The 23,926-nt window shown below is 37.8% G+C and overlaps 1 protein-coding gene and 1 long non-coding RNA gene across 3 annotated transcripts in view; one reads left to right on the top strand and one right to left on the bottom strand.

Moving 5' to 3' along the window:
- Window positions 1–457: 457 nt before the first annotated feature.
- On the bottom strand, window positions 458–16,211 carry kcns3a (potassium voltage-gated channel, delayed-rectifier, subfamily S, member 3a). 2 transcript variants are annotated; one of them, XM_073057025.1, is made up of 3 exons: window positions 15,943–16,211; window positions 4,278–4,334; window positions 458–2,265 (listed from the first exon to the last, which is right to left on the bottom strand). In XM_073057025.1, the coding sequence occupies exon 3, from the start codon at window positions 2,199–2,201 to the stop codon at window positions 732–734; it is 1,470 nt and encodes a 489-aa protein (XP_072913126.1). In that variant the 5' UTR covers window positions 2,202–2,265; window positions 4,278–4,334; window positions 15,943–16,211; the 3' UTR covers window positions 458–731. The 2 variants fall into 2 exon arrangements, with proteins under 2 accessions (XP_072913126.1, XP_072913125.1); XM_073057024.1 differs by lacking the exon at window positions 4,278–4,334.
- Window positions 16,212–16,375: 164 nt separating this feature from the next.
- Window positions 16,376–23,926, top strand: part of LOC140733554 (uncharacterized) — a 42,849-nt gene continuing 35,298 nt past the window's right edge. The window contains exon 1 of the long non-coding RNA XR_012100310.1: window positions 16,376–16,500. This is a non-coding gene — a long non-coding RNA (uncharacterized lncRNA). The remainder of the gene's footprint in view (window positions 16,501–23,926) is intronic.

Below are 23,926 nucleotides of genomic sequence, written 5' to 3'. Positions count from 1 at the left end.
TATGATTGGTCAATGGTGATATTTGTGGCAATTTGCTTGCTCCAAAAGTGCTCCAGTTCCAATGTTGAGATGACTCTGAAAAGAAAATAAGTTTGCATTTGACTCATACAGATTCTGTTACAGATGCCAAACATTTTTGATATTTTTATACAGTACTTACTATTGTTCTTTTTAACTGCTATTGACAATCTGTGTTTGATGAGTTCAGTAAAATACTAAACATATTGTTATGTTTGAAGTATACATACTTTAACTACTACAATTTGGTTTAATTATTTTGTTAATTTTGGTGCACGATATATATTTTAGAAGTTGCCTACAGGAAAGGTGTCAGTTCACACATAGAAAATGAAAATTATTACAGAAAAGATCAAGTCAGAATTCCTGCCAGCTTGCATCTCTCTCCTAAAATAAATACCAGTCAAATCATATATTTCCACAGGCATACAGCATAGTCTTTATCATATGTCTTTGATTTTACTGAATTTATAATTGCATTGACAATTCTTTTAGAAACAGACAAAACATTATATACTTGCATAAAGTCGAAGTCAGTAAAATAATTCACATGCTTCTTTCATGTTCATGAAGATATTACAATCAATTAAATAGATATTGTCTGTCAAACATATAATACCCTGAGTACTTTAAAGTGCAACAAATAACTGAATCATAGAACATAATTTTATCAGGAAAGCAGAGGTTCAAGCCAAAAAAAAAGGTGTACGTATTCAGTTCTCAAATGTTGCTCTGTTATGAACAGTTTCAAGATCTTGGATGCTAGAAGCATCTGTGCTGCGATCACTGGCATCAGTGCTAACCATAGAAGAGATGCTAGCTATGAAAGAGTGCATGTTTTTGGCATATATGTCTCGAATGTTCACATAAGGTAAATCAGGACAACTTTCTGCAAGTTCTGCATTGCAACGGTCAATGTCCACCATCTTATGCTTCCTGTAGTACTTGGAAAACTTGTTGAAAATGATAGTAATGGGCAGAGCCACTACCAAAATTCCACATATAATGCAAATGCTTCCAATGAGTTTTCCTAGCAGTGTGACAGGGTATGTGTCCCCATACCCAACGGTGGTCATGCTAATAGTTGCCCACCACCAGCTCATTGGAATACTGTGAAGCCCTGACTCACTTTCATCCTTTTCAACTGAGTAAGCAAGCACAGAGAATATAGAGATCCCAACTGTCAAGAAGAGGAGTAGGAGCCCAACTTCATGGTAGCTGTGCCTGAGTGTGGCTCCCAACGATCGCAACCCAACTGAATGCCGGGCAAGTTTCAGGATACGGAATATCCTCATTAAACGCAGGATCTGAATCACCTTACCCACATTTTCTAACTCTTCACTGTCCTCATCCATTGACTCCAAGGTCAACGTAAAGTAGAAAGGTAAGATTGAAATAAAATCAATTAGGTTCAGGGGTTTTTTGAAGAATTTTTTTAGACACGGTGAAACTGAGAATCTCACAATAAACTCCGTGGTGAACCAAATAATACACGCAATCTCCAGTCCTTCTAGAGCAGGATCAACTATCACCTTATCGTTTGCATCAAATTGTTGGAACTCATGCATGCTGTGAATGCACATCGCCACAATGGATATCAGGACCACACTCAATGATACGATTGTGAAGATTTTGGCTGAGAGTGAATGTCCAGGATTTTCTAACCTGATCCACATATTCATCCTTAGTTTTCCACACCACATGTTCTCAAAGTTATCTATATCTTTATCCAAGACTGACAGCTCCTCAAAGGAAGAGTCAATACTCTCATCGCTTTTCTGATCCCAATCTTTATCCACCACATCCTCCTTCCTCTCTTGGTACCTGTTGCTGCAGCAGGAGTCAATAAAAAGTTCATTAATCCCCCAGTACTCAATCTCTTGACTGAAAGAAAATGCACAGAGCTCTTCCATGACATGCAGTTTCCCTGTGTAGTAGAAGTTCAGAATGTACCGGAACAGGCACGGATTCCGATCAAAGTAAAATTCCTTGTCCACAACGTTGTAATCATCGCAGAGCTCTAAAATATCCTCCTCGGTGTCACATTTCAGCAGTTTTCCTAACCTGGTGTGAGGAAACCGTAGCAGGGTCTGTTGGTCGATTCTCTGTTTGTATCCTCCCACGTTTATGTTGATAAGTTCGCAATCAGTAACAGTCCTTTCAAACAGCCTCCCATAAATCATGGTGACAAATCCTTATCATTTAGTACCTTCCATTTACTAGTCCCAAGTAAGAAACAATTGATACCTAAAACAAAGTAATGTTACATAGTCAATGGAGTAAAGGGAATGGAAAGAAAACTTTATTTTCTCCAAAGCACTGAAGCCAATGAATGTAAATTATAACTAAAACCATTACATTGTTTGTAAACACTAGTCACAGAACAATACAATAATCATTTACCTTGAATTTTGCAGAAAGAAGTTACTAAGTGTTCTCATACTATTTACCTTCAACATCTATTTAAGATAACTGATTTTAGTCAAAGATTTTGTGAAATAATAACATTTGTAAATTCAAAATAATATTGTATAGTTTAGAAAGTTATCTTTTAAAAATTTAAACAGGTCATATTTGGTCTGATGTACTTCTAGATTCTTTTACTTGGATAATTTTTTTTTAAAAAGTATGTTTGTATTCATCAGAAACACTGTAATAGTTTTTTGGTTCTATACATCACTAAATATTTTGTCAAAATCTTCCCAAAACTACAAAAGAAGAGTAAACTATAAATGATGAAAAATTATAAGATTTAATTTAACAATATTGTATGAAACTTTCATAAACTTACAAGATAAGCTTGTGTACACTGTTATAAGTAGATGTGGGCATAACGAACAGTACAAAACAGCAAGCAAAATTTCATCACTGAGATATGGACGTGATCCTATGTGAGAATACAATCAAACTACCATTGCCATAGGTGGCACAGGAACGTAACACTTAGCGTAATTCTATTACAGCACCAGTGATCCGAGTTCAACCCGCCGCTGTCTATCAGGAGTTTGTACGTTCTCCTCATGACTACTGGGGCTTCCTTGGGTCCTCCGGATTCCTCCCACATTCCAAAGACGTATGGTTAGTAGGTTAATTGGTCAGATGGGCATAACCAACCAGACAGTGCAAGCTCATTGGGCTGGAAGGCCCTGTGACCATGCTGTATCTCTAAATAAAATAGGCAATTAAAAACTATTGTGGAATTTAAATAAAACTGAAAATGTTGGAAATATTCGGCATGTCAGACAGCAACTGTAAAAAGAGAAAAAGAATTGTAATATTCAAGGTCAATAACTTTCATCTGACTGATGAAAGAGATTATGAATAGACCCTTATCCCAGAACATAAAGCATTAAATTATCAGCCTTCATTTTAAAACTCTCTCTTCCCCTTGTGTCTATAATTTCTACCCTCTCCATTTCTCTAAATTCTAGATTATCCTTGTAATTCAGAAATAAGTCAGCCCTTTCCCTTAAAACATTATTTACAAATGTTTGGTCCTATTAAAGCCTATAGTAAAATGCCTGGTGATATGAGGCTTTGGAAATATTTCAGTCCAGTGTCCATGTTTACATTGTAACCATATCTTTATATGGCCCTGCATCAATATTTATTTGACAATAGTTTTGTGTTATATAAGCGTGTGTTAATCTTCCTATTCCTACTAACACAACTACTGTAAAATTAGTGTGCTTCTCCATCACATAAATCATGGTTTTTCTCATGCTTGATGACTACGTTCAGCAGTTGTTTACATTTTGATGAGTATTACTGGGGATTCACATGTAATTGGAATACCTGAGCAAAGTAAACATTCATGGAAATTATTTCTACCTCAACCCCATTAGTGCCAGCAACTTTAGCTATCAATAGAAACACATTCTGAAAACTTCACTCCAACCCCAACCATTTCCTCCTGTTTGCTTCCTCATATTAGTTTTATTCACAGTCTATTTTTCCCCTAACCCACAGTGAAATACCTTTGATAAAGGGAGCTTTATTAGCGTCAATAGTGATTGCTGTCACAAAAGGTAGTTCTCAAATTGGAAGAAATTGTTAAGGAAAAGAAAGTTAAGGAACTGTTCTATAGTAGGAGGAATTGGTGTCTGAGTGTTTTTGATTTGCTTTTTAGCTGGTTCAGCACAACAATGTGGGCCAAATGGTATGTTTCTGTGCTCTACTCTAGGTAACATGTCTAGGTTCTGAAACTTCCTTGTGAGTGACTAACATCAACATTTACAGTACAGAAGTTATTAACCTACCATTCCATTCATGTTAGCAGTAGGTTAGCATTTTACTTTGAACTTAACATCATCGACCTGTTACAAAATAGTGAAGAAATTATTTTATGAAGAATAGGTAAAGTTTCAGACATTATTTAAAGCACCTCATTTAAAAGATGGTGGTAAAAAAAACGCGAATACAGTTACACAGATAAGGGAGTAAAGCAGAGTTAGGTAACAACTAAACTGCTCAGGTTTTCGCCTCAAGGACCAATGTATAAAGTATTTGAGCTGACGCAAAATGCTGGTCATTTGTGTATTATCTGTGTGGTTATTGCAGAAGTGGGTATTCCGGAGTTCATATTCGCTCCACTTCATGATATCCACACCCTTCCTTCCCACTTTCCATTGTACAGATTACAATTTTCAGTTGCAGTTGTTTCAATTGAGCTGTTCTCTCCATTTTAGTATGAGTTAATTGTGAAAATATGGTACATAGGTAATACTGATTTGAATTTGTAATTTGTGGCTGAATTATAATGCAAAGGAATTTTAAATAATACATATGTTCTGCAATGGTTAAATACTTAATTATTTTGTATCATTAGAATATTATCTGCAATATTATTAATATACAAACTACTATTCTTATTGGATACATCCCCAAAATAAGAGCACAGAAGAGCACAATTGTGATTGAGGAGTAAAACAGTCATGGAAGTTTCAAGATAAACATGTTTTAAAAGTCATATTCAGGCAAAAATGCACATACTGTATACATGAAGAAGAGCTCACAAGTAAAACGAAAATGTAAAACTTTCCACTTAAACTTTTAAAGAAAAATACTCTGCATTCTATTGTTCAACTATTTATATTTTTCTGAATTATAATAATGTAATATCAAAGTATCAACTGGTTTTGAATGAATCCTAAGCGTCTTCCTCTTTATGGGAGATGACTCACTATACTGAAGAAGGATCTTTGAGCTGAAACGTTAATTTTGTTTCTCTTCTCAGAGATGTGGTCTGACCTGCTGAGTATTTCTAGCATTTTTTTTGTTTTTATTTTAGATTTCCAGCAGTTATTTTTTTTTTCATTTTCATTCATGTTACTTAAGATGGGTTGCATGAAAGCTGAAACCAAGGTCGTAACTGCAAAATTAGAGTTACTCAAACAAGTTATATTTGCAAATTATCAAACTTTCCAAAAGTTGTCTAAGGCATCAGATTGAAAGAAAGCATGAAGTGAATTGGTAAAGTGTTTTATTTCATAGAGAGATGGTCAGAATTGACCTCTTGTAATTTAAAGAGTGTGGTTTATCTTGCTTCAATAACATAAAAGAACACTATAGGTTGTCCTACTTCAATGAGTCTTCCTAAATTAAACATGATAAGTTTTGATTTTCTCACCACCTCTCCCTCAGCCTCATCATTTTGGACTTCTGATCTTGTTTTGCTGCTGTATGGCTTTATTGTTACTGTTTTCTAGTTCAGACTGTGTATATCAGTATGTTTCACTCTCTGTTCATACTCACAGAAAGCAAATCCTTCCAGCTGCGAGTCCAAGACTCAGTTTCAAAGATGTGATGTTGTTTTCCTAGCCATCTTGACAAATTGCTTATTGTTTATCATCTATGAATAAAACTCACTCCTTAGTGGTTTTATTACTGTTGGCACAGATCCCTTATCAATTTGCATGTAAACACCACATTTAAAAAATAAAATTTAAAGTTTATTTTCATTGGAACTTTCCAGTGGAAAAATGGTCAAAGGAACTCAAAATGTAACTTCTATATATTCATTATAATCATGCATGCTCTAGCCAGACAAAATCTCATCTATGTCTCAATTCTTCTCTAGCTTTCAACTTTCCAATCTCTTCATTTCTTCCATTATAGCCCTTAACCTTACAAATGCTCCTCAAACTCTGGTTTCCTGATCCCACACAAATTTAACTGCTTCACAATTTGTGGTCAAAGCTTCAATTGCAAAGACACTAAGCTCTGAATTCCCTCACCAATCCTCTGTAACTGCCACCTCTCCTTTCTTTAAGCTGACCCTTAAAACCTATCCATTTGACCAATTTGTCTTGACTTGATTTCATATGGCTCCGCATCAATATTGATTTTGGGAGACTCTTGTCAACCACACTTTGCTTTCACAATGATAAAAGGTATTATTTAAGAGTATCTTGAACTTAATCTTATGATGAGAACTCTCAGTACAATTTAATAGTTATGAAAATCTAGGAAATATTAATATTTCATTGTTTCCACAGAAGGTTCACAAATGAATCTAAAAGTGCTTCTGATGAAGAGAGATTTTAAAAGTTTCTTTTCTTAAGAAATTAAATATAATACTGATACAAAGTTATTAACTAAAATAATAGGTGTGTTTCTCTTGCTATGTTTGCAACTTCATGAACTTTCTATTTCTGTATGTTCTGTTTAATTTTACCATTTAGAACACAGAATGTGGAACAGGGCAGCTATGTCCTACTCTTGTGTATCATCCATATACCTCTACATAGTCATGAATCTATCTAAAAGCCTCTTAAACTCCACCAAACTCCCTGATTACACTACTGCCCCTGGTAACCCATTCCAGATATTATCTGGAATAACATCCAGATGTGGATGTTATTCATCTCTCATGAGATGAATGAGAGATCATCTGTGATCTTTCTTTGTGTGTGAAAAACTTACTTCTCACATTGCCTTTAAACTTTCCTGCTCTAATCTGAAAAGCATGTCCTCTTGTGTTTGACATTGCTACCCTGGAGTAAAGATTCTGACTGTTTACTCTATTTATGCCTCTCATAATTTTAAAAACCTTTATCAGGTCTCCCCTTGACCTCTAATGCCCAAGGGAGAACATCCAAACTTTGTCCAACCTTTCTTTATAGCACTTACCCTTTTATCCAGGGCAGCATAACAGTAAATCTCTTCTGCACCCTTCCCACAGCCTCCTCATTTTTCCTATCTGGGGCAACCAGAGCTGTGCACAATACTCAAAGTGCAGTCTGACTCAAGTTCAATTCAGCAGCAGCACGACTTCCTTACTCTTATACTCAGCACTCCACAACACAGATGAACCAAGCATTCCATGTGACCTTATCCACAGCACTGACACCTTCAGTGAATTATGGACCTGGACCCCAAGATCCCTTTGTACTTCAGTGCTATTGGGGGACTACCATTAACTGTACACTTTCCCCTTTCTTTTGATCTCACGAGTTTGCAACATGGCACATCTACCCAGGCTAAACTCCATCTGCCACTTCTCTGTCCATAAACTATAACAGATCTATATCCGAGGAAATCTGCAGATGCTGGAAATTCAAACAACACACACAAAAATGCTGGTGGAACACAGCAGGCCAGGCAGCATCTATAGGGAGAAGTACTGTTAACGTTTCGGGCCGAGACCCTTCGTCAGGACTGATCTATATCCTGCTGCATTCTTTGATAGTCTTTTACACTCTCCACCATTCTTGGTGTCTCTGACAAACTTGCTAATCCACCCACCCACACTTTCATCCAAAATATTGATTTACTGTATATCAGAAACAAACATGGTCCCAACACCAATCCTTGGGGAACACCACTGGGCAGACAGCCACAGCCAGAGTAACCAGGCCAGGCCTTCCCAAATGTGCATAAAAATCTATTCCGCAGACTCTTTTCCAATAGCTTTCAAACCAGTGATATGAGGGTCACTGGCCTACAATTGCCTGGATTATCCCTATTTCCATTATTGAAAAAAGGCACAGCATTCTCTACTCCTCAGTCCTCCAGGACTTTGCCATTTGCTTGTGAGGGCACAAAGATTTTTCTCAAAGCTCCAGCAGTTTCCTCGCTTGCTTCTTTCAATACTCTGAGATAAATGCCAGCAAGCCCTGAGGACTGATCCACCTCAGTGCTTTTCAGAAGACCCAGCACTACCTCGTCCTACATCTCAAAATGTCCCAGCATATTAGCATGCTCCATTCTGTTTTCCCTGTACCGTAATCCTTGTTCATGGGTAAAAAACAATGCTAAGTAGTCATTTAGTACCTCAGCCACTTGCTCTGAATTCATGCACAAATTCCCTCCTTTATCCTTGAGTCCTTTCCATAGTTATCCTCTACTTCTTAATATAAGTATCAAATGCCTTGTGATTATTCTCTGCTGTGGCCATGAAGGTCATTTTGTTGGCCCATTTTGCTTCCTAATTGTCTGCTTTAGCATTTTCTTGCTATATTTATATTCCGATTTTAGCTTCCTAAACTTTATATGTGCTTCCTTTTGTCTTCCTAACTAAACTTAGGATGTCTTGATTCATCAAAGATTCCCTTATCTTGTCATCACCCCTTACCAGAAAACTCTGATCCTGAGCTCTGCTCTGTTGGTCTTTAGAAACAAGTCTCACATGTCAGACATGAACTTGTCCCACAGCAGTTTCTCCCAATCAGCACCCCTTGGTTCTGGCGTCATTCTGTCAAAATTTGCCCACCCCCAGTTCAAAACCTTCCCACAAGATCTTTATTTATTTTTATTTATAATTATCTGAAAACATATTCCAATATAGTCACTATTTCCAAATTATTCATCATGATCAGATATGTCACCTGGTCTGACGCATTTCCCAAAACTAGATAGATAGATAGATAGATAGATAGATAGATAGATAGATAGATAGATAGATAGATAGATACTTTATTCATCCCCATGGGGAAATTCAACTTTTTTCCAATGTCCCATACACTTGTTGTAGCAAAACTAATTACATACAATACTTAACTCAGTAAAAAAAATATGATATGCATCTAAATCACTATCTCAAAAAGCATTAATAATAGCTTTTAAAAAGTTCTAAGTCCTGGCGGTAGAATTGTAAAGCCTAATGGCATTGGGGAGTATTGACCTCTTCATCCTGTCTGAGGAGCACTCAATATGTTCTCTGCTCTAGCTGGGCTCTCCACACACTGCTTCAAGAACCTTCTTTTGGATATACTAAAGAAATCCCATGCCTTCTAAGATACTTGTGTTAAGGAAGAACACTGGGGAAGTTTAAGATCACTCCCCCAATGACAACCCTCTTATTTCTACATCTTTCCATAATCTTTCTATTTCTGTTCTTCCACATCTCTGGGCTATCGATAATGCAAACCCTCCACCTCTTCTGCTTGCCCTCTCTATCACAACTACAACAGCAAAACCAAGGAATGTTGAACTGCTAGTCTTGTCCGTCAAGTAGCCATGTTTTTATAATGGCATCAACATCATAATTCCATGTAACAATCCAGGCTCATCTAACGCATCTCATCTAACATCACATGCAGCTGTTGATTAAACACTTCAACTCAGATACAACACACACAAAATGCTGGAGGAACTCAGCAGGTCGGGTAGCATCCATGGGAATGAATAAACAGTCAACGTTTCTGGCCAAGACCCTTATTCAGGACTGGAAAGGAAAGGGAAGAGAGGGGAAGGCGGACAAGCCAGAAGGTGATATGTGAAGCCAGATGGGTGGGAAAAGTAAAGGGCTGCAGAAGAAGGAATTTGATAGGAGAAGAGAGTAGACAATAGGAAGGGGAGGCACCAGGGAGAGGTGATAGGCAGGTGAACAGAAGAATAAAGAGGCCAAAGTGGGGAATAGAAGAAAAGGGGAAGAGAAAAGTTACTCCTCCATGCTGACAATGATCTAATCATGGTAGAAGAGGAGGCCATGGACCAACATGTCGGACTGGGAATTGTGATAGGAATTTAAATAGTTGGCCACCAGGAAATTGGTTGTGCTGTTTTGGGGAATGAATATTGCCAGGACATTAGCAGAGTTTCCAGGTCTTCTTTGAAAAAATTCTGCAGATACTTTAGTTTAAGTGGGCAAAAATCAATCTGAATTATGCATGCAGTTGTCCTTCTATATAGGGCAGACACCTCAGTCTATCACAAGATCCAAAATATGCACTTTCATCATACCAGAACTGAAGCATTATTAAAATACATAAAAGTCAATAAGTTAATATTTTAGATCAGAACTCATGTTTAGAGTGCTAACTAATGACCTCTGATATTGATGGCATTAAAGTTAAACAAGACACAGCAGAAAGTGCAATGAATCTTTCACATTCCGTTGGAGAAACAGTTAATTTTAATAATATCAATGTCGTTCTCACAAAAAGAAATCCATCAAATACTTTAAGTGCCTCATCTTTTCTTTTTCAAACACTGTTAGTTGCTCCTGAATAATTTAGTACAGCAAGCAGATGAAACGTTTAACTGACAAATTTGAATTTTGCACTATAGTTCAGCAATCAGTGACCAGGATTGACAACAACTATTCCAACCTTGGAAGTATTAAAAAAAATATAAAATGCTATTTTGAATAATACAAATGAATAAAACTGGTTTATATATGACAGCAATGTTACAGTAATAAATATACATTCAAATCACATTAACACTATAGTGGTTTGATCTGTTTCAGTTAAAATCTCAAATTGCTCACCTATGAGGTACTGATCTCTCTACTGGCTGTGGTTCAGCAGGCTCACCTGTGTTTTTAAAATCTTTAGTCTTCCTTATGACTAAACAGGTTTAATCAGTGGATACCATAAGCCATATCAGCAAAGAGCTTTGTTTAGTTTGGATTGTTGACTGCATTTAGTCCTGTTAACAATAATTGCTTCTAAAAATCCTGCTATATAGTAAAATTAAAATTAAAAGTGACAAAGTAAGAAAAAAAAAGGTTACACTGGCTCTTAATAGCCAACTCTGAAAACAGTGCTAGATAATGAAGTACATCCTTTCATCAATATCCCTGTGAAATCTAATATAGGAAATAAATTCTGTGCTTCAATACATTCATTCATGATACTATTCACTGTCAAGAATATTATCAGACAACATGATCTCTTCCTTTGTCAAGGCATTGCATTAACTAACACAATTACAGCAAAATACTGCAGATAATGGAACTGTGAAATTAAAACAGAGAATATTCATCATGCTCAGGAAGTGAGATCGGATCTGTGGAAAAAGGAAGAGAGTTTAAGTCAAGAACCCAAAAACAGAACCAGCCTGTTTCATACTATACTGATGAAGAATTTGGTGGAGGAGGTGTAACCTTCCAGCATAATTAATGAAGGAATTATAAGATTTTTATTATAGTGCAGAGAGGACAAGGGGCATATGAGATCTTGGCAAATGAGCAAACCAGCTCTGGAACCAATTAAATAAAAAAAGACATTAAAAAAAAGCAAAAATAGCCACTGGATCTCTTGAGCCTCATCCACCATTCATCATGATGATTATCCTCCATAATGCCTTTAATTCTGTGTTATACCCAAATCTCTTAAATCTATTAATATCCAGAAATCTGTCAATCTTGGTTTGGAATTAATTTAATGATAGAGCCTCCATTGTCCTATGGGGTAAAGAATTACAAAGTTGTATCACTCTTTCTATGTAAAGACATCCTTCCTCACTTCATTCCGGCACCATATCTGCTGGTTTGCCCCTTATTTATTCCATTAGCCTCATCTTCAGGGGAACTCCTGTAGATTGGTCAAACATAACTTCCCTTTCATATATATCCCTGCTGATTCTGCTTAATCCTCCTAACCTTTTCAAGGTATTCTGTTATTACATCCTTCACTTTAGACTCCAGCACCTTCCCCACCACTGAAGTTTAGACTAACCATGTCAATAATATTGTGTTTCCTCTCTCCATTATTTCTTCTTAAATAGTTGGATCACATTAGCTGTCAACGATCCACAGAATTCACTATACCACTTTTGTCAAACACAGGAACGTAGATCATTGTGTTCTTAGGATTTATTGGCTTTTATCTAATTTCCTATTACTTCCTTTTTAACTAATAAAACATAAAAAATAGAAAAAAGCACAGGGATAAGCCTTTCAGCAGACAATGCCTTTATGTCAATTTAAGCTAATCTCACTGGCCTGCATATTATTGATATTCCTCCATTCACTGTCTCTTTATGTGCCTGTCTATGTGCCTCTGTACTTTGCTATCATACCTCCTTCCACTACTTCACACAACAATGCGTCCTGTAGGCACCTACTACTTTCTGAGTAAGAAACTTGCTTCGTAAATCTCCTTTAAACTTTCTCCCTCTCGCCTTAAAAATACGACATTTAGTATCTGACATCCCACTCTGGGAAAAGACCCTGCCTCTCATAATTTGCCTCTTGCAATTTTATACATTTTTTCAGGTCACCCCACAACCAAATTTGTCCAAGCTCTCCTTATAGCAAACACTCTAATCCAGGCAACCTCTTCAAAGACACCTTACTGTCAAGAGCTGACCAGAGCTACACACAGTTTTCCAAATGTGGCCTAAGTAAAGTTTTATATGGCTGCAATACTTACTTCTTAGTGATTTATTTTTACCAGAACCTTGATTTTCTGGTATTTCTTCTTTTGTGAAGGTAAAAGAGTACAACACAGGAGCAGGCCATTCAGCCCACAATATTGTGCTGAACCAACTAAAAAGCAAATCAAAACACCCAAACACTAATCCCTCCTACCTACACTGTGTCCATGTCCCTCCATCTTCCTTACATCCATGTGCCTATCCAGATGTCTCTTAAAAGCCTCTAATGCATTTGCCTCTACCACCATACTAGGCAGTGCATTCCAGGCATCCACCACTCTCTGTAAAAAAACTTACCCCTCACATCCACCTTGAACGTAACACATCTCACCTTCAATGAGTGCCCTCTGTTATTTGACATTTCAGCACTGGGAAACAGATACCCTCTGTTCACTCTATCTATGTCTCTCATAAACCTCTATCAGATCTCCGCTCAGCCTCCGATGCTCCAGAGAAAACAACCCAAGTTTAGGTAGCTTCTCATGATAGCATATGGCATCTAAACCAAGCAGCATCCTGGTAAACCTGTTCTGCACCCTCTCCAAAGCCTCAACATCCTTCCTATGGTAGGGTGACCAGAACTGTACACAATACTCCAGATGTGGCCTAACCAGATGTTGCAGCATAACCTCCTGACTTTTGAACTCAGTGCCTTGACAAATAAAATAAGCATTCTATTAGCCTTCTTAACCACCTTATCCTTTTGTGTAGCTACCTTCAAGAAGCTATAAACTTGGATCCCAAGATCTCTCTGCTTAGCAACACAGTTAAGGACCATGCTCTTAACAGTGTATTGTCTCCTTGCATTTGCTCTACTGAAGTGCAGCACCTCACATTCATCTGAGTCAACCTCCATCTGCCATCTCTCAGCCCATTTCTTCAACTGATCTATATTGTATATGTTTCTTTGTGAGGATGGACAGAAACTAGTTGCTAATTTCTCTTCTGTTATCGGCCCTTACCCTTCCCTTGGACAACATCGGTGGCGTGGAGAGGGGAGACTTGCAGCATGGGCAACTGTCGGTCTCCCATACAACCCTGTCCAGGCCTGCACCCTGGAAACTTTCCAAGGCGCAAATCCATGGTCTCTCGAGACTAACGGATGCCTACATTTGCAAGTCTCCTGTCACTGTCTGTACAGGACCTACATCTGCCGTGACTATTCCGTTCCCTTTAAAACACTGTAAAACTCTTATGATTCACTTGTACATTTATCAGTTTGCTGTCAGCTTCTGCCTTGCCTTCCTTTCAAGGGAAAGAAAGATTGAAAGCTAGGAACAAAAAGTAAAAATTAAAGTGTTTAAAAAGTTTAAGGAAGAAGGTACTAACTACTTTCTAATTATAACTATTGTGGATCCCCGAAGCTTGAGGGCACAGCCAGACCATAAATCACTCCAATAATGGAGTGAAATCATGGAACATTATCCCAAGCTTTTTACAATAGTTGAAAGGTAACCAGTCAGCTCCCTGTTTCACAAGGCAAACATCAGAGCATCATAAATCATTGCGTAGTCTGATTCAAAGGCACCATCATCAGAAATTACTTTTTAAGATGGGCACTGAAAATTATGTTTACCTTGGCTTGCTATCATTTTTCCAGCATATTCTAAATCATTATATATTAAATTAGATGGACTATAAATTATTTTTAGAATTCACCATTATAAAATTGTGCAATATTAACCCTTAGATCATTCTCCAAATGTTCTGAATATTATTACTAATAAAAATTGAATTGTTTTGAAACAGAAAACATTAATTATCTGAGAACTCAAGGCTATGTTAATAGCCAATGAATCAAACATTTTCCTAGAAATAGTTCAACTTCTAATCAATCACATTATGAAGCTTATTAGCTGTCCAGTTTCCAAAAAGAAAAGATTGTAAAGGAAGCACAATCAAACGAAATGTTGAAAAGTGACAAGATACGCCGAAATAAGGGAGACCAGCGTCTGTTTTTCTGGCTTTTCCCGCCTCTTTTCCGGTGCTGATGAAGGGTATCAGCCTGAAATTTCGACTGTCTGTTCTTCTCCATCGATGCTGTTTGACCAGCTGAGTTCCTCCAGCATTTTATGTGCGTTACTCCGGATTTCCAGCATCCGCAGAAATTCTTCTACTTTTTTGCTTCCTTCGCTGTGTACTCATCAGTTCGATAGAAGCTCATAAAACTCATCCTGGACGCGTTACATCATTTGAACTGTAGATCCATGAAGTGTATACATGCAGAAATAAAGGGTGTCATGTAGCAAAACTGAATTTCCCGAGTTGTAACTAACTCTTAAAAATTCAGATCCACGTAAACTACTGAAATTATATCATCGAAATCCAATCCCCAGATTCTATTAATGATAACTTAGAAGCTTATCACCAAGACATCTCTGACAATACGGACTGTTATTTGCTACCAACGCATAATTTCTGTTGTGTCTGGCCTGCTGCTAAAGTACATCTAGCAAATTGTCGGTGGAAGCTAGTTGACAAAGCGTGATGCGTTAAAAGGACCTGTGTGGGCGCGTTAGAGAAGTTCAAATATTCGCTGCCACTGCTTTAAGATCACCTCCGCTCACCTCATGTGAATAATTTAACATTTACCAAGCCTGAGTATGAAGCATTACCCGGCCTAACTTACTTAGCTATTCAGTGAAAGTAACCCATGCTCCAATCCATAATCACGCACACAGTGCCGACAAAATAACCTTCAACGTGGTTTGTCGTATTCAACCTGGCAAATCAGAGGTTGTAAATATACTGCGAGACTTACAAAGAGAGCGCGGATCTCGAAATTAAATATATAAACAATTGAGGGAAAATGTCACTCGATGGAAAACCAAAATTATAATGTGATTTACAGTATATAAAATGTGAACTGGAATTAGAAAATCAGTCTTAATAAATGATATCTTTTTAGGAAGACTTTTAAGTATTTATCTAAGGATGGACTCTAAATGTTAACCCATCCGCAGTAAATCACAATTAGGTTCACTTTAAACTCTTTTAATGAGGTCCATCTAACATATATAAATCACAGTTGTATACTTAATAGGAAGTCGATGCAACACACTTTCAAAATACGGTTATCTATTCGGCATATATTGGTAGAAAACGCAAAACAAGTTAGCAGACCTTTATAAGTCTTTTTTCATGGAATCTAGTAACTTTGTATTATAGCAGAAATCTGGAATATAACACGTTTCATGCTACGGGATGTCACAACTGTTAAAAATAATCTACCGAAATTAACAATGCAAGCTGACCACTCAATGTTGAAATTGATAACTTAGAAATATAACAGTATTTCATATAACATTACTTTATTACCTTGAACTGGCATTTGATGCTACAGACTTCATCCGAAAGTACACATTCATTATGCAGGTGTAAATACATATAAAATCTTTTAAAGTTCATCCTGTGGGCTTTAGCTGGAAAAAGGCGTATCTGACTGGAAGCTGGGCGCTACCCAGGTCAAGCCTCGGGCTCCAGGCACCGCTGCGGTCGCCGGTTGCAGTCCCAACACTGGATTATAAACGGAGGCGGGATTTCACTCATTCGCTCTCTGGTAGGCTTGCTCTCGCCTTTCTTCTGGGTTTGATTGGTGAATCTTTTTCTTTCTCCCTTTTGCTGTAGAAACCTTTGTTGTTCCTTTCACCTAAACTGACATTTCTTGCAATGCGCCGAATGGCTAGTATCTGAGCAAAAGAGCGATTAGAATTTGGCCGAAGGGGAATGTGCTGTTAGTGAAGAGCTGCTGGACGATGTATCAGTATGAACAGTGCCGCTGCCGTGATCACAGGACTGGATAAAAGTCATGGAACTGTCCAACTCCGGAGCGTTTTCGCAAATATCCACCAGTCACCAATTCACAGACCATCAAAAGCACGTATCGTTTCTTCCTCTTATATATACCGAATGTACGCTGAATGACGCGCTCACAAAAATGTGAGTGTTCGCTCTGCATGGATGAATTTCAATCGTGAGTTATCAGAAGTCGTCAAGTTCATAATGGCATATAAAGGCTTAAGAGTGCCGGGACCATTATACTAAAGACAGTAACAAATTCAGTTTGCTTTACAGTTAAAAACATAATTTGTTTGCAATTTGCAGAAATTTATTTCAAATGCAAAAAAGACGGGGCCGTGCTGAAAATGATAGCCCAGCACAGAAGGGAAGTGATTCAAGACAAAATGGGGGGAAAAAAGTACAACATTTTCAATGACAAAATCTTACGGGTGGCTGGAGATTCTGCATTAGCTCGTTTGGTCTGTAACTAAAATAACTATATTTTATTCATTTATTTCGGATGCCAACTGTTAAAATGCCCAGAAGCCAACTCTCATCAAACGATACTTGCCTCTGACCAAAATTTCCAAACAGGTTGTGATGTTGTAATGTGGCATCACGTGTTTACCTGCTCATATCTTTTGAATAGAAAATTAAAGTTAGACACATACAAAATGCAGCCTTGTTTGCAACTCCATCTGACTTTGGAAACTTGTGCCATTAACAGGCTAAATGCTCTGGGGCATCATCTGAAAGAGAAGGTTAGTTCCAGAATTCAGCCACTTGAACTACACTGGCATGCAAAAGTTTGGGCACCCCTGGTCAAAATTTCTGTTACTGTGAATAGTTAAGTGAGTAGAAGATGAACTGATCTCCAAAAGTCATAAAGTTAAAGATGAAACATTCTTTTCAACATTTTAAGCAAGATTAGTGTATTATTTTTGTTTTGTACAATTTTAGGGTGAAAAAAAGGAAAGGAGCACCATGCAAAAGTTCGGGCACCCCAAGAGATTTGAGCTGTCAGATAACTTTTACCAAGGTCTCAGACCTTAATTAGCTTGTTAGGGCTATGGCTTGTTCACAGTCATTGTTAGGAAAGGCCATGTGATGCAAATTTCAAAGCTTTATAAATACCCCGACTCCTCAAACCTTGTCTCAACCATGGGGTCCTGTAAGCAGCTGCCTAGCACTCTGAAAATTAAAATAAATGATGCCCACAAAGCAGGAGAAGGCTATAAGAAGATAGCAGAGGGTTTTCAGGCAGCCGTTTCCTCAGTTTGTAATGTAATTAAGAAATAGCAGTTAACAGGAATGGTGGAGGTCAAGTTGAGGTCTGGAAGACCAAGAAAACTTTCTAAGAGAACTGCTCATAGGATTGCTAGAAAGGCAAATCAAAACCCCGTTTGACTGCAAAAGACCTTCAGGAAGATTTAGCAGACTCTGGAGTGGTGGTGCACTGTTCTACTGTGCAGTGACACCTGCACAAGTATGACCTTCATGGAAGAGTCATCAGAAGAAAATCTTTCCTGCATCTTCACCACAAAATTCAGCATCAGAAGTTTACATCTAAACAAGCCTGATGGATTTTGGAAACAAGTCCTGTGGACTGATGAAGTTAAAATAGAACTTTTTAGCCTCAATGAGCAAAGGGATGTTTGGATAAAAAAAAAGGGTGCAGAATTTCATGAAAAGAACACCTTTCCAACTGTTAAGCACGGGGGTTGATTGATCATGTTTTGGGCTTCTGTCGCAGCCAGTAGCACAGGGAGCATTTCATTGGTAGAGGGAAAAATGAATTCAATTAATTACCGGCAAATTATGGAAGCAAACATCACATGGTCTGTAAAAAAGCTGAAGATGAAAAGAGGATGGCTTCTACAACAGGATAATGACCCTAAACACATCTCAAAATCCACAATGGACTACCTGAAGAGGCGCAAACTGAAGGTTTTGCCATGGCCTTCACAATCCCCCGACCTAAATGTCATCGAAAATCTGTGGATAGACCTCAAAAGAGCAGTACATGCAAGATGGCCCAAGAATCTCACAGAACTAGAAGCCTTTTGCAAGGAAGAATGTGAAAAAATCCCCCAAACAAGAATTGAAAGACTCTTAGCTAGCTACAGAAAGAGTTTACAAGCTGTGATACTTGCCAAAGGGGTTGTTACTAAGTACTGACCACGCAGGGTGCCCAAACTTTTGCTTCAGGTCATTTTCCTTTTTTGCTATTTTGAAACTGTAAAAGATGGAAATAAAAAAGTAATCTTGCTTAAAATATTAAAGAAATGTGTCATCTTCAACTTAATTCCTTTTGGAAATCAGATCATCTTTTATGGTAGCTATTGACAGTAACAGAAATTTTGACCAGGGGTGCCCAAACTTCGACATGCCACTCTATACAGTATGTGACTTCACATCAGAAAATTATAAAATTTGTGGGTTTCTTAGTAAATCTGCCAAAATCATAGAAAGGGGAAATAATAGATTTGTCTCATAGTGTAATTTTCAGGATACAAATTAGCTAGATGCAAGTAGGTGAAGTTGTGACAGTCACACTTCCTATCTGGCTGTGGAATCAATATGTTTTCTTAAGAACCATTAAATTAACCCAGATTTTACAGATGAAATAGCAGCAAACTTGCTGTTTCTTATCGTTACTCCTCTAAACCTGGGGCTGGGTACCTGGTCAGGTTAAATGCGAATCAGAATAAGATTTATTATCACTGACACGTGATGTGAAATGTGCTGTTTTGTGGCAGCAGTGCAGTGCAGACATGAAAGTCTATAAATGATAGAGTAAGTAAGTAGAGGAAAATAGAAAAATAATGAAGTAGTATTCATGGATTCTTGGGCGGTTCAGAAATCTGATAGCAGAGGAGGAGAAGCTGTTCCTAAATCGATGAGCGTGGGTCCTCAGGCCATCCTCTTGGTGTTTAAAATACTCTCCTCCACAACATAACTGATGAACTTAAGAAAATGAGTATTCCTGTTCTCCTATCGATTGCAATCATGCTCATCTTTTTCATTAGCCACACGTTCCTGCACAAAACCCATATTCCTTGATTCTCTTGCGATATCTCATAATCCTACCTGGAACTAGTAGCAAATTTGGATTAATTCCCCACTTTGGGGATGATGGTGGGGGGGGGGGGGATGTAAAATAGGACATGGGAGTGGCACTGAGCAGAAGTATATCCTCACCTGAATCTCAATAATTATTAAGAATGTTAAAGACTCATCTATTTAAGATGGCCCTCCCTAAGCAGTCATGTTTAATTGCTTTATATGCCCCAATGTCCAATAATTACAAATGTAAATATCCTCAAGTTTATAGAGTAAATATTAAAGATATGGAAAACTTGTTTACCACAGCAAGAATTTTATGGAAGAAAATTACACAAATAAATAATTATTGGCTTTTTTAAATCATTTCACACTTAAGTGACTTTTTAAAAAATCACATCTGCAAAGATTTTTCTTATTTTTTTTTAAAGCCCATGCAGGAATTGCTTAAAGATGGTGAGGGAGAGAAATGAGTCTTCCATTTATGGCCACAGTGGTAGCAGATTTATACATAGTGTAAGTCAGATAAAAAGATGGAGTCAGGAACCCATTAATAAACTTTTGCCTATCTCAAAAATGTGCATTGACAGTATCACTTCAGGAATTATATCAAATGAGCTGTGTTTGAGATGACACACACAAAATGCTGGAGGAGCTCAGCAGGCCAGGCAGCATCTATGGAAAAGTGTACAGTCAACGTTGTGGGCCAGGACTGTGTTCCTCCAGCATTTTGTGTGTTGCTTGGGTTTAGAGCGTCTGCAGATTCTCACTTGTTTGTGGTAATGATGCTTCAGCAGAGTTAATTGAATGTTTCCACAAAATGCTAAGATGTGCATTATAAGTTTAGATTGCCATTAGCTATGATAGTTGTGGTTCTCACATTTCATGCTTGTGGATGATTTGAATCAGTGAGATGAGCAACATCACATATGGTGGGAGGACATCTACTCCTCAGGTTATGGACATTGTATTTACGGAAATTCACTTCCTCGACATATATCTTTCCTTAGGCACGTATCAGTCTTTAGCACTGACTTGATCCATATGGATTTCCAAATCTGCCCCACACTTCAGGATGTATCTATAATCGTTAGGATATTAAGTGTTTCCCAAATCGCTGTATTTGTCGCATCCTATGATCTGCCCTCAAAGTTGTATGAACTCACTATCCAGCAAAACCAGCTTGCACTTTCTCAAAGCTTCTGCACATCATCTGTTACTGCATGTGGTACTTTAACAAGATATATATTCCTTCCATCCAGATGCCAAGTATCAAAAATGTGAAATGATCTTGATTTCGTTCCTCCAGATATTTTTTTCTCTTCATTTTCTTCTGATCCACATCTTATCCTTTCCCAAGTCGTTCCTATTGTTTTTGCCTCTCTCCTTTCTGATCCCAATCAGTGCCAAAACTTTATCTCCCTACATCTCTGACTAAATGCATTCCATCCCAAACTGGAAGATTAGCTCTTCTACCCCCTTTACCCATTCCTTTAGGTAGAAGTCTCTACACCCCAGGCTCTTTTTCTTGATTTCAGATTCCCCTATCCATTTAGATCCCTTCCATCAGATTCTTATTCTCTCCAGATAAGGTTATCACAAATTACCAATGTGGCATTGACTGTCTCATTTACTCACTCTAAAGTACCCATTTCTGAAATGGCAGCACTCCACTTATATGGGAACAAGCCCAACATTGTTATCAACCAGCTGACAAATATGGTGCTGTTGTTATTTGGCAAACTAATCTTCACCTCACAAGAACTGAATGCCACCTCTGGTCACCACTCTCTGGGTCATGATTCTACTTTCAGTCCATTGTTTCCCAAGCAGAAACTGACCTCCTTTCCTCTGGAGACCTTCCACAGCTTCCAACCCCTTGTCCACTAACCTCGCACAGCCAGTTTTTACTTTCGCTCTGGAATCCACAAGGATTCTCCTGGTGGTACCCACTCACCTTCATTTCAATCAGTTCTTGTCCCACAAAATCTTTGTTGTTCTCTCCACAGAGCCTGTGTCATCTGATGATTATTTTCAGATTTTCTGCTCTGTGATGCCTGACTTCGCATCTGTGCTCTGGCGACATTTACTTGGCTTTGTGATGAACTGAGACTGTGGCGTGCTCCAGCTGCAGTGATGGCTGACTTCATGTATTTCGTAAAACTTCAGTTCTGAAGCTATTTGCTTACTTTTATCACTGGCATGATTTGTTCTCTCTCTCTCTCTCTCTCTCTCTCTCTCTCTCTCTCTCTCTCTCTCTCTCTCTCTCTCTCTCTCTCTCTCTCTCTCTCTCTCTCTCTCTCTCTCTCTCTCTCTCGTTGGTTCTTTTGAGCAACTGTCTTTTCATTGAGCTCTTATTTGTATTCAGATAAGTATTTTTCTCACTAATTCTGGAAGCTTCTCTTTTACTCTAACTTGGCCCATTTTATATATATATATATATATATATTTCTCACTCTTTGAATAATTCAAACTTGTAGTCCTTTTCTGAAGTTGACAGTATTTTATGTTTTCCCCCTCTTAACATTCTGAATGGTTTATGCACCATGGCATATCCAATATGTTTTGTTTTGGTTAAACAGTTACAGAATTTCATCCTGAGCAGCCACCACATACAAATCTAGCCTTGCCTCTAGGATGAAGAGCTGAGTTTCTGACAACAGCACTCATTTTGAAGGTGTTGGAGCGAAAGATGTTCAGTGTCAGGCATTCATCCCTGTGCGCTATAAGCTTGCTGATCCCAGAAAGCCGGTGTTAATCACTCCCTCCGCACTGAACAGCAATCAAATGGTCTTCCCTGCCACGGCAAAAATAGTAATTTGTTTGGAAAGTTGAAAGCCTGAGTATTGAATCAGTCAACTAAAGCCACGAGTCTTCTCTGCTGCTGCAGCAGCAATGTCAATGTCAACCAAAGATCAAAGGAGGGGAATAATTGATGCAAGTCATAGCTGCTGCAGATATATCAATTGTAGAAAAAGTTGAAAATAGATCATTTACTGGCAATTTCTCTCATTCTATTTACTCTTTGCAACACTTGCTTGTATTGATTTATGTGAGGCACAATGGTGCAAACAGTAGAGCTGCTGTCTCCAGTGACCTGGGTTAAATCACAATGGTCTCATCTGTGGGGTCTGCACTTTCTACCTCTGCCCTTTTGGGTTTCCTCCAGGTTGTCCGCTTTCCTAGCATATCCCAATAACGTGGGTTGTTAGACTGAGTGGTCACCTTCAATTGTTCCCAGTTGTATAAGTGAGTGGTAGAATCAAGGAAGAATTGATGGGAACCTGGGGAAAACAAAATGGGACTAGTGTAGAATCAGTATAAATTGGTATTTGATTATCAGCTTCGACTCAGTGGGAAAAAAGGGCATGTTTCAGTGCTTTCAATGAGTTTACCTTGTGGCTTATACAATTCAGTCAGATTGGAAAAGTGATATATTCACCTTATTTAGGAGAACAGAATGCCCAGCAGTAAATATGTTTCTATTTTTTCTCATGAACATAAGTCACTTGAGTTTATCACTGTTCTATCTGCTCCATTTTGTGTGAGTTAATAAGCAGGCAGATAATTAACAGCAGCATCAGAGTGCAGAGATGATTTATTAAGATGGAAAGTGGCTTAGTAGAACATAGAACATAGAGCAATACAGCACAGTACAGGCCCTTCGGCCCACAATGTTGTGCTGACCCTTAAACCCTGCCTCCCATATAACCCTCCACCTTAAATTCCTCCATATACCTGTCTAGTAGACTCTTAATTTTCATAGTAGTTTTCTCATAGTAGTAATTTTCATAATAGTCTCTTAATTTTTCATATTTCCTATTAAATTAATAATAGAAAATCACTCAAAAAGAGTAGAAAAAATTGTTTGTTATATCAAGAAATACATTAACTTTACAGCAAACTTGTTATTCCAGTAAATTTTATTTACAAATGATAGCTATTCTACATTCAAACAGGCTAAACAGTAGAAACTGAAATGTTTTGCCTCCCTCTAGAGGTCAATACAAAATTTACAAAAGCAAATCATGAACTGAGATCTTTAGTGTAGTGTATATAATATTTCAGTTATATTTGAGTAATCTTGTATATATATTGGTTGATTAAGCATTCTTGTTCTTTAAATAATTCATTACAGGTTATATATAAAAAACATTAAATACATACCACACTATCATGTGATACATGCACACCTCACTTAAAGTAAACTTGAAGATAGACTCACATTTTCGGTCTCCTGTGTCTTCCTTTGAATTAGTTTAAGGTTTTGAAGTTACAAAACATAACAATTAACGTTCAATTAAACTAAAATACATAAACACAAGAGACTCTGGAAATCTTGAGCAACACACATAAAATGCTGGATAAATTCAGCAAGTCAGGCAGTATAAAAGGAGGGGAATAAATGCTGACTATTTATTCCTCTTCATAGATGATGCCTGCCTTGCTGTGTTCATCC

This window comes from Hemitrygon akajei, chromosome 9, assembly GCF_048418815.1.
Source record: "Hemitrygon akajei chromosome 9, sHemAka1.3, whole genome shotgun sequence".
In the NCBI taxonomy this organism is placed as follows: domain Eukaryota; kingdom Metazoa; phylum Chordata; class Chondrichthyes; order Myliobatiformes; family Dasyatidae; genus Hemitrygon; species Hemitrygon akajei.
The sequence above is the reverse complement of the archived record's forward strand: the minus strand, read 5'-3'. Positions and strand labels throughout refer to the sequence as shown.

What these genes read in the sequence shown, in the direction of transcription:
- kcns3a (XM_073057025.1), bottom strand. Translation starts at nt 2,201, where the DNA reads ATGATTTATGGGAGGCTGTTTGAAAGGACTGTTACTGATTGCGAACTT.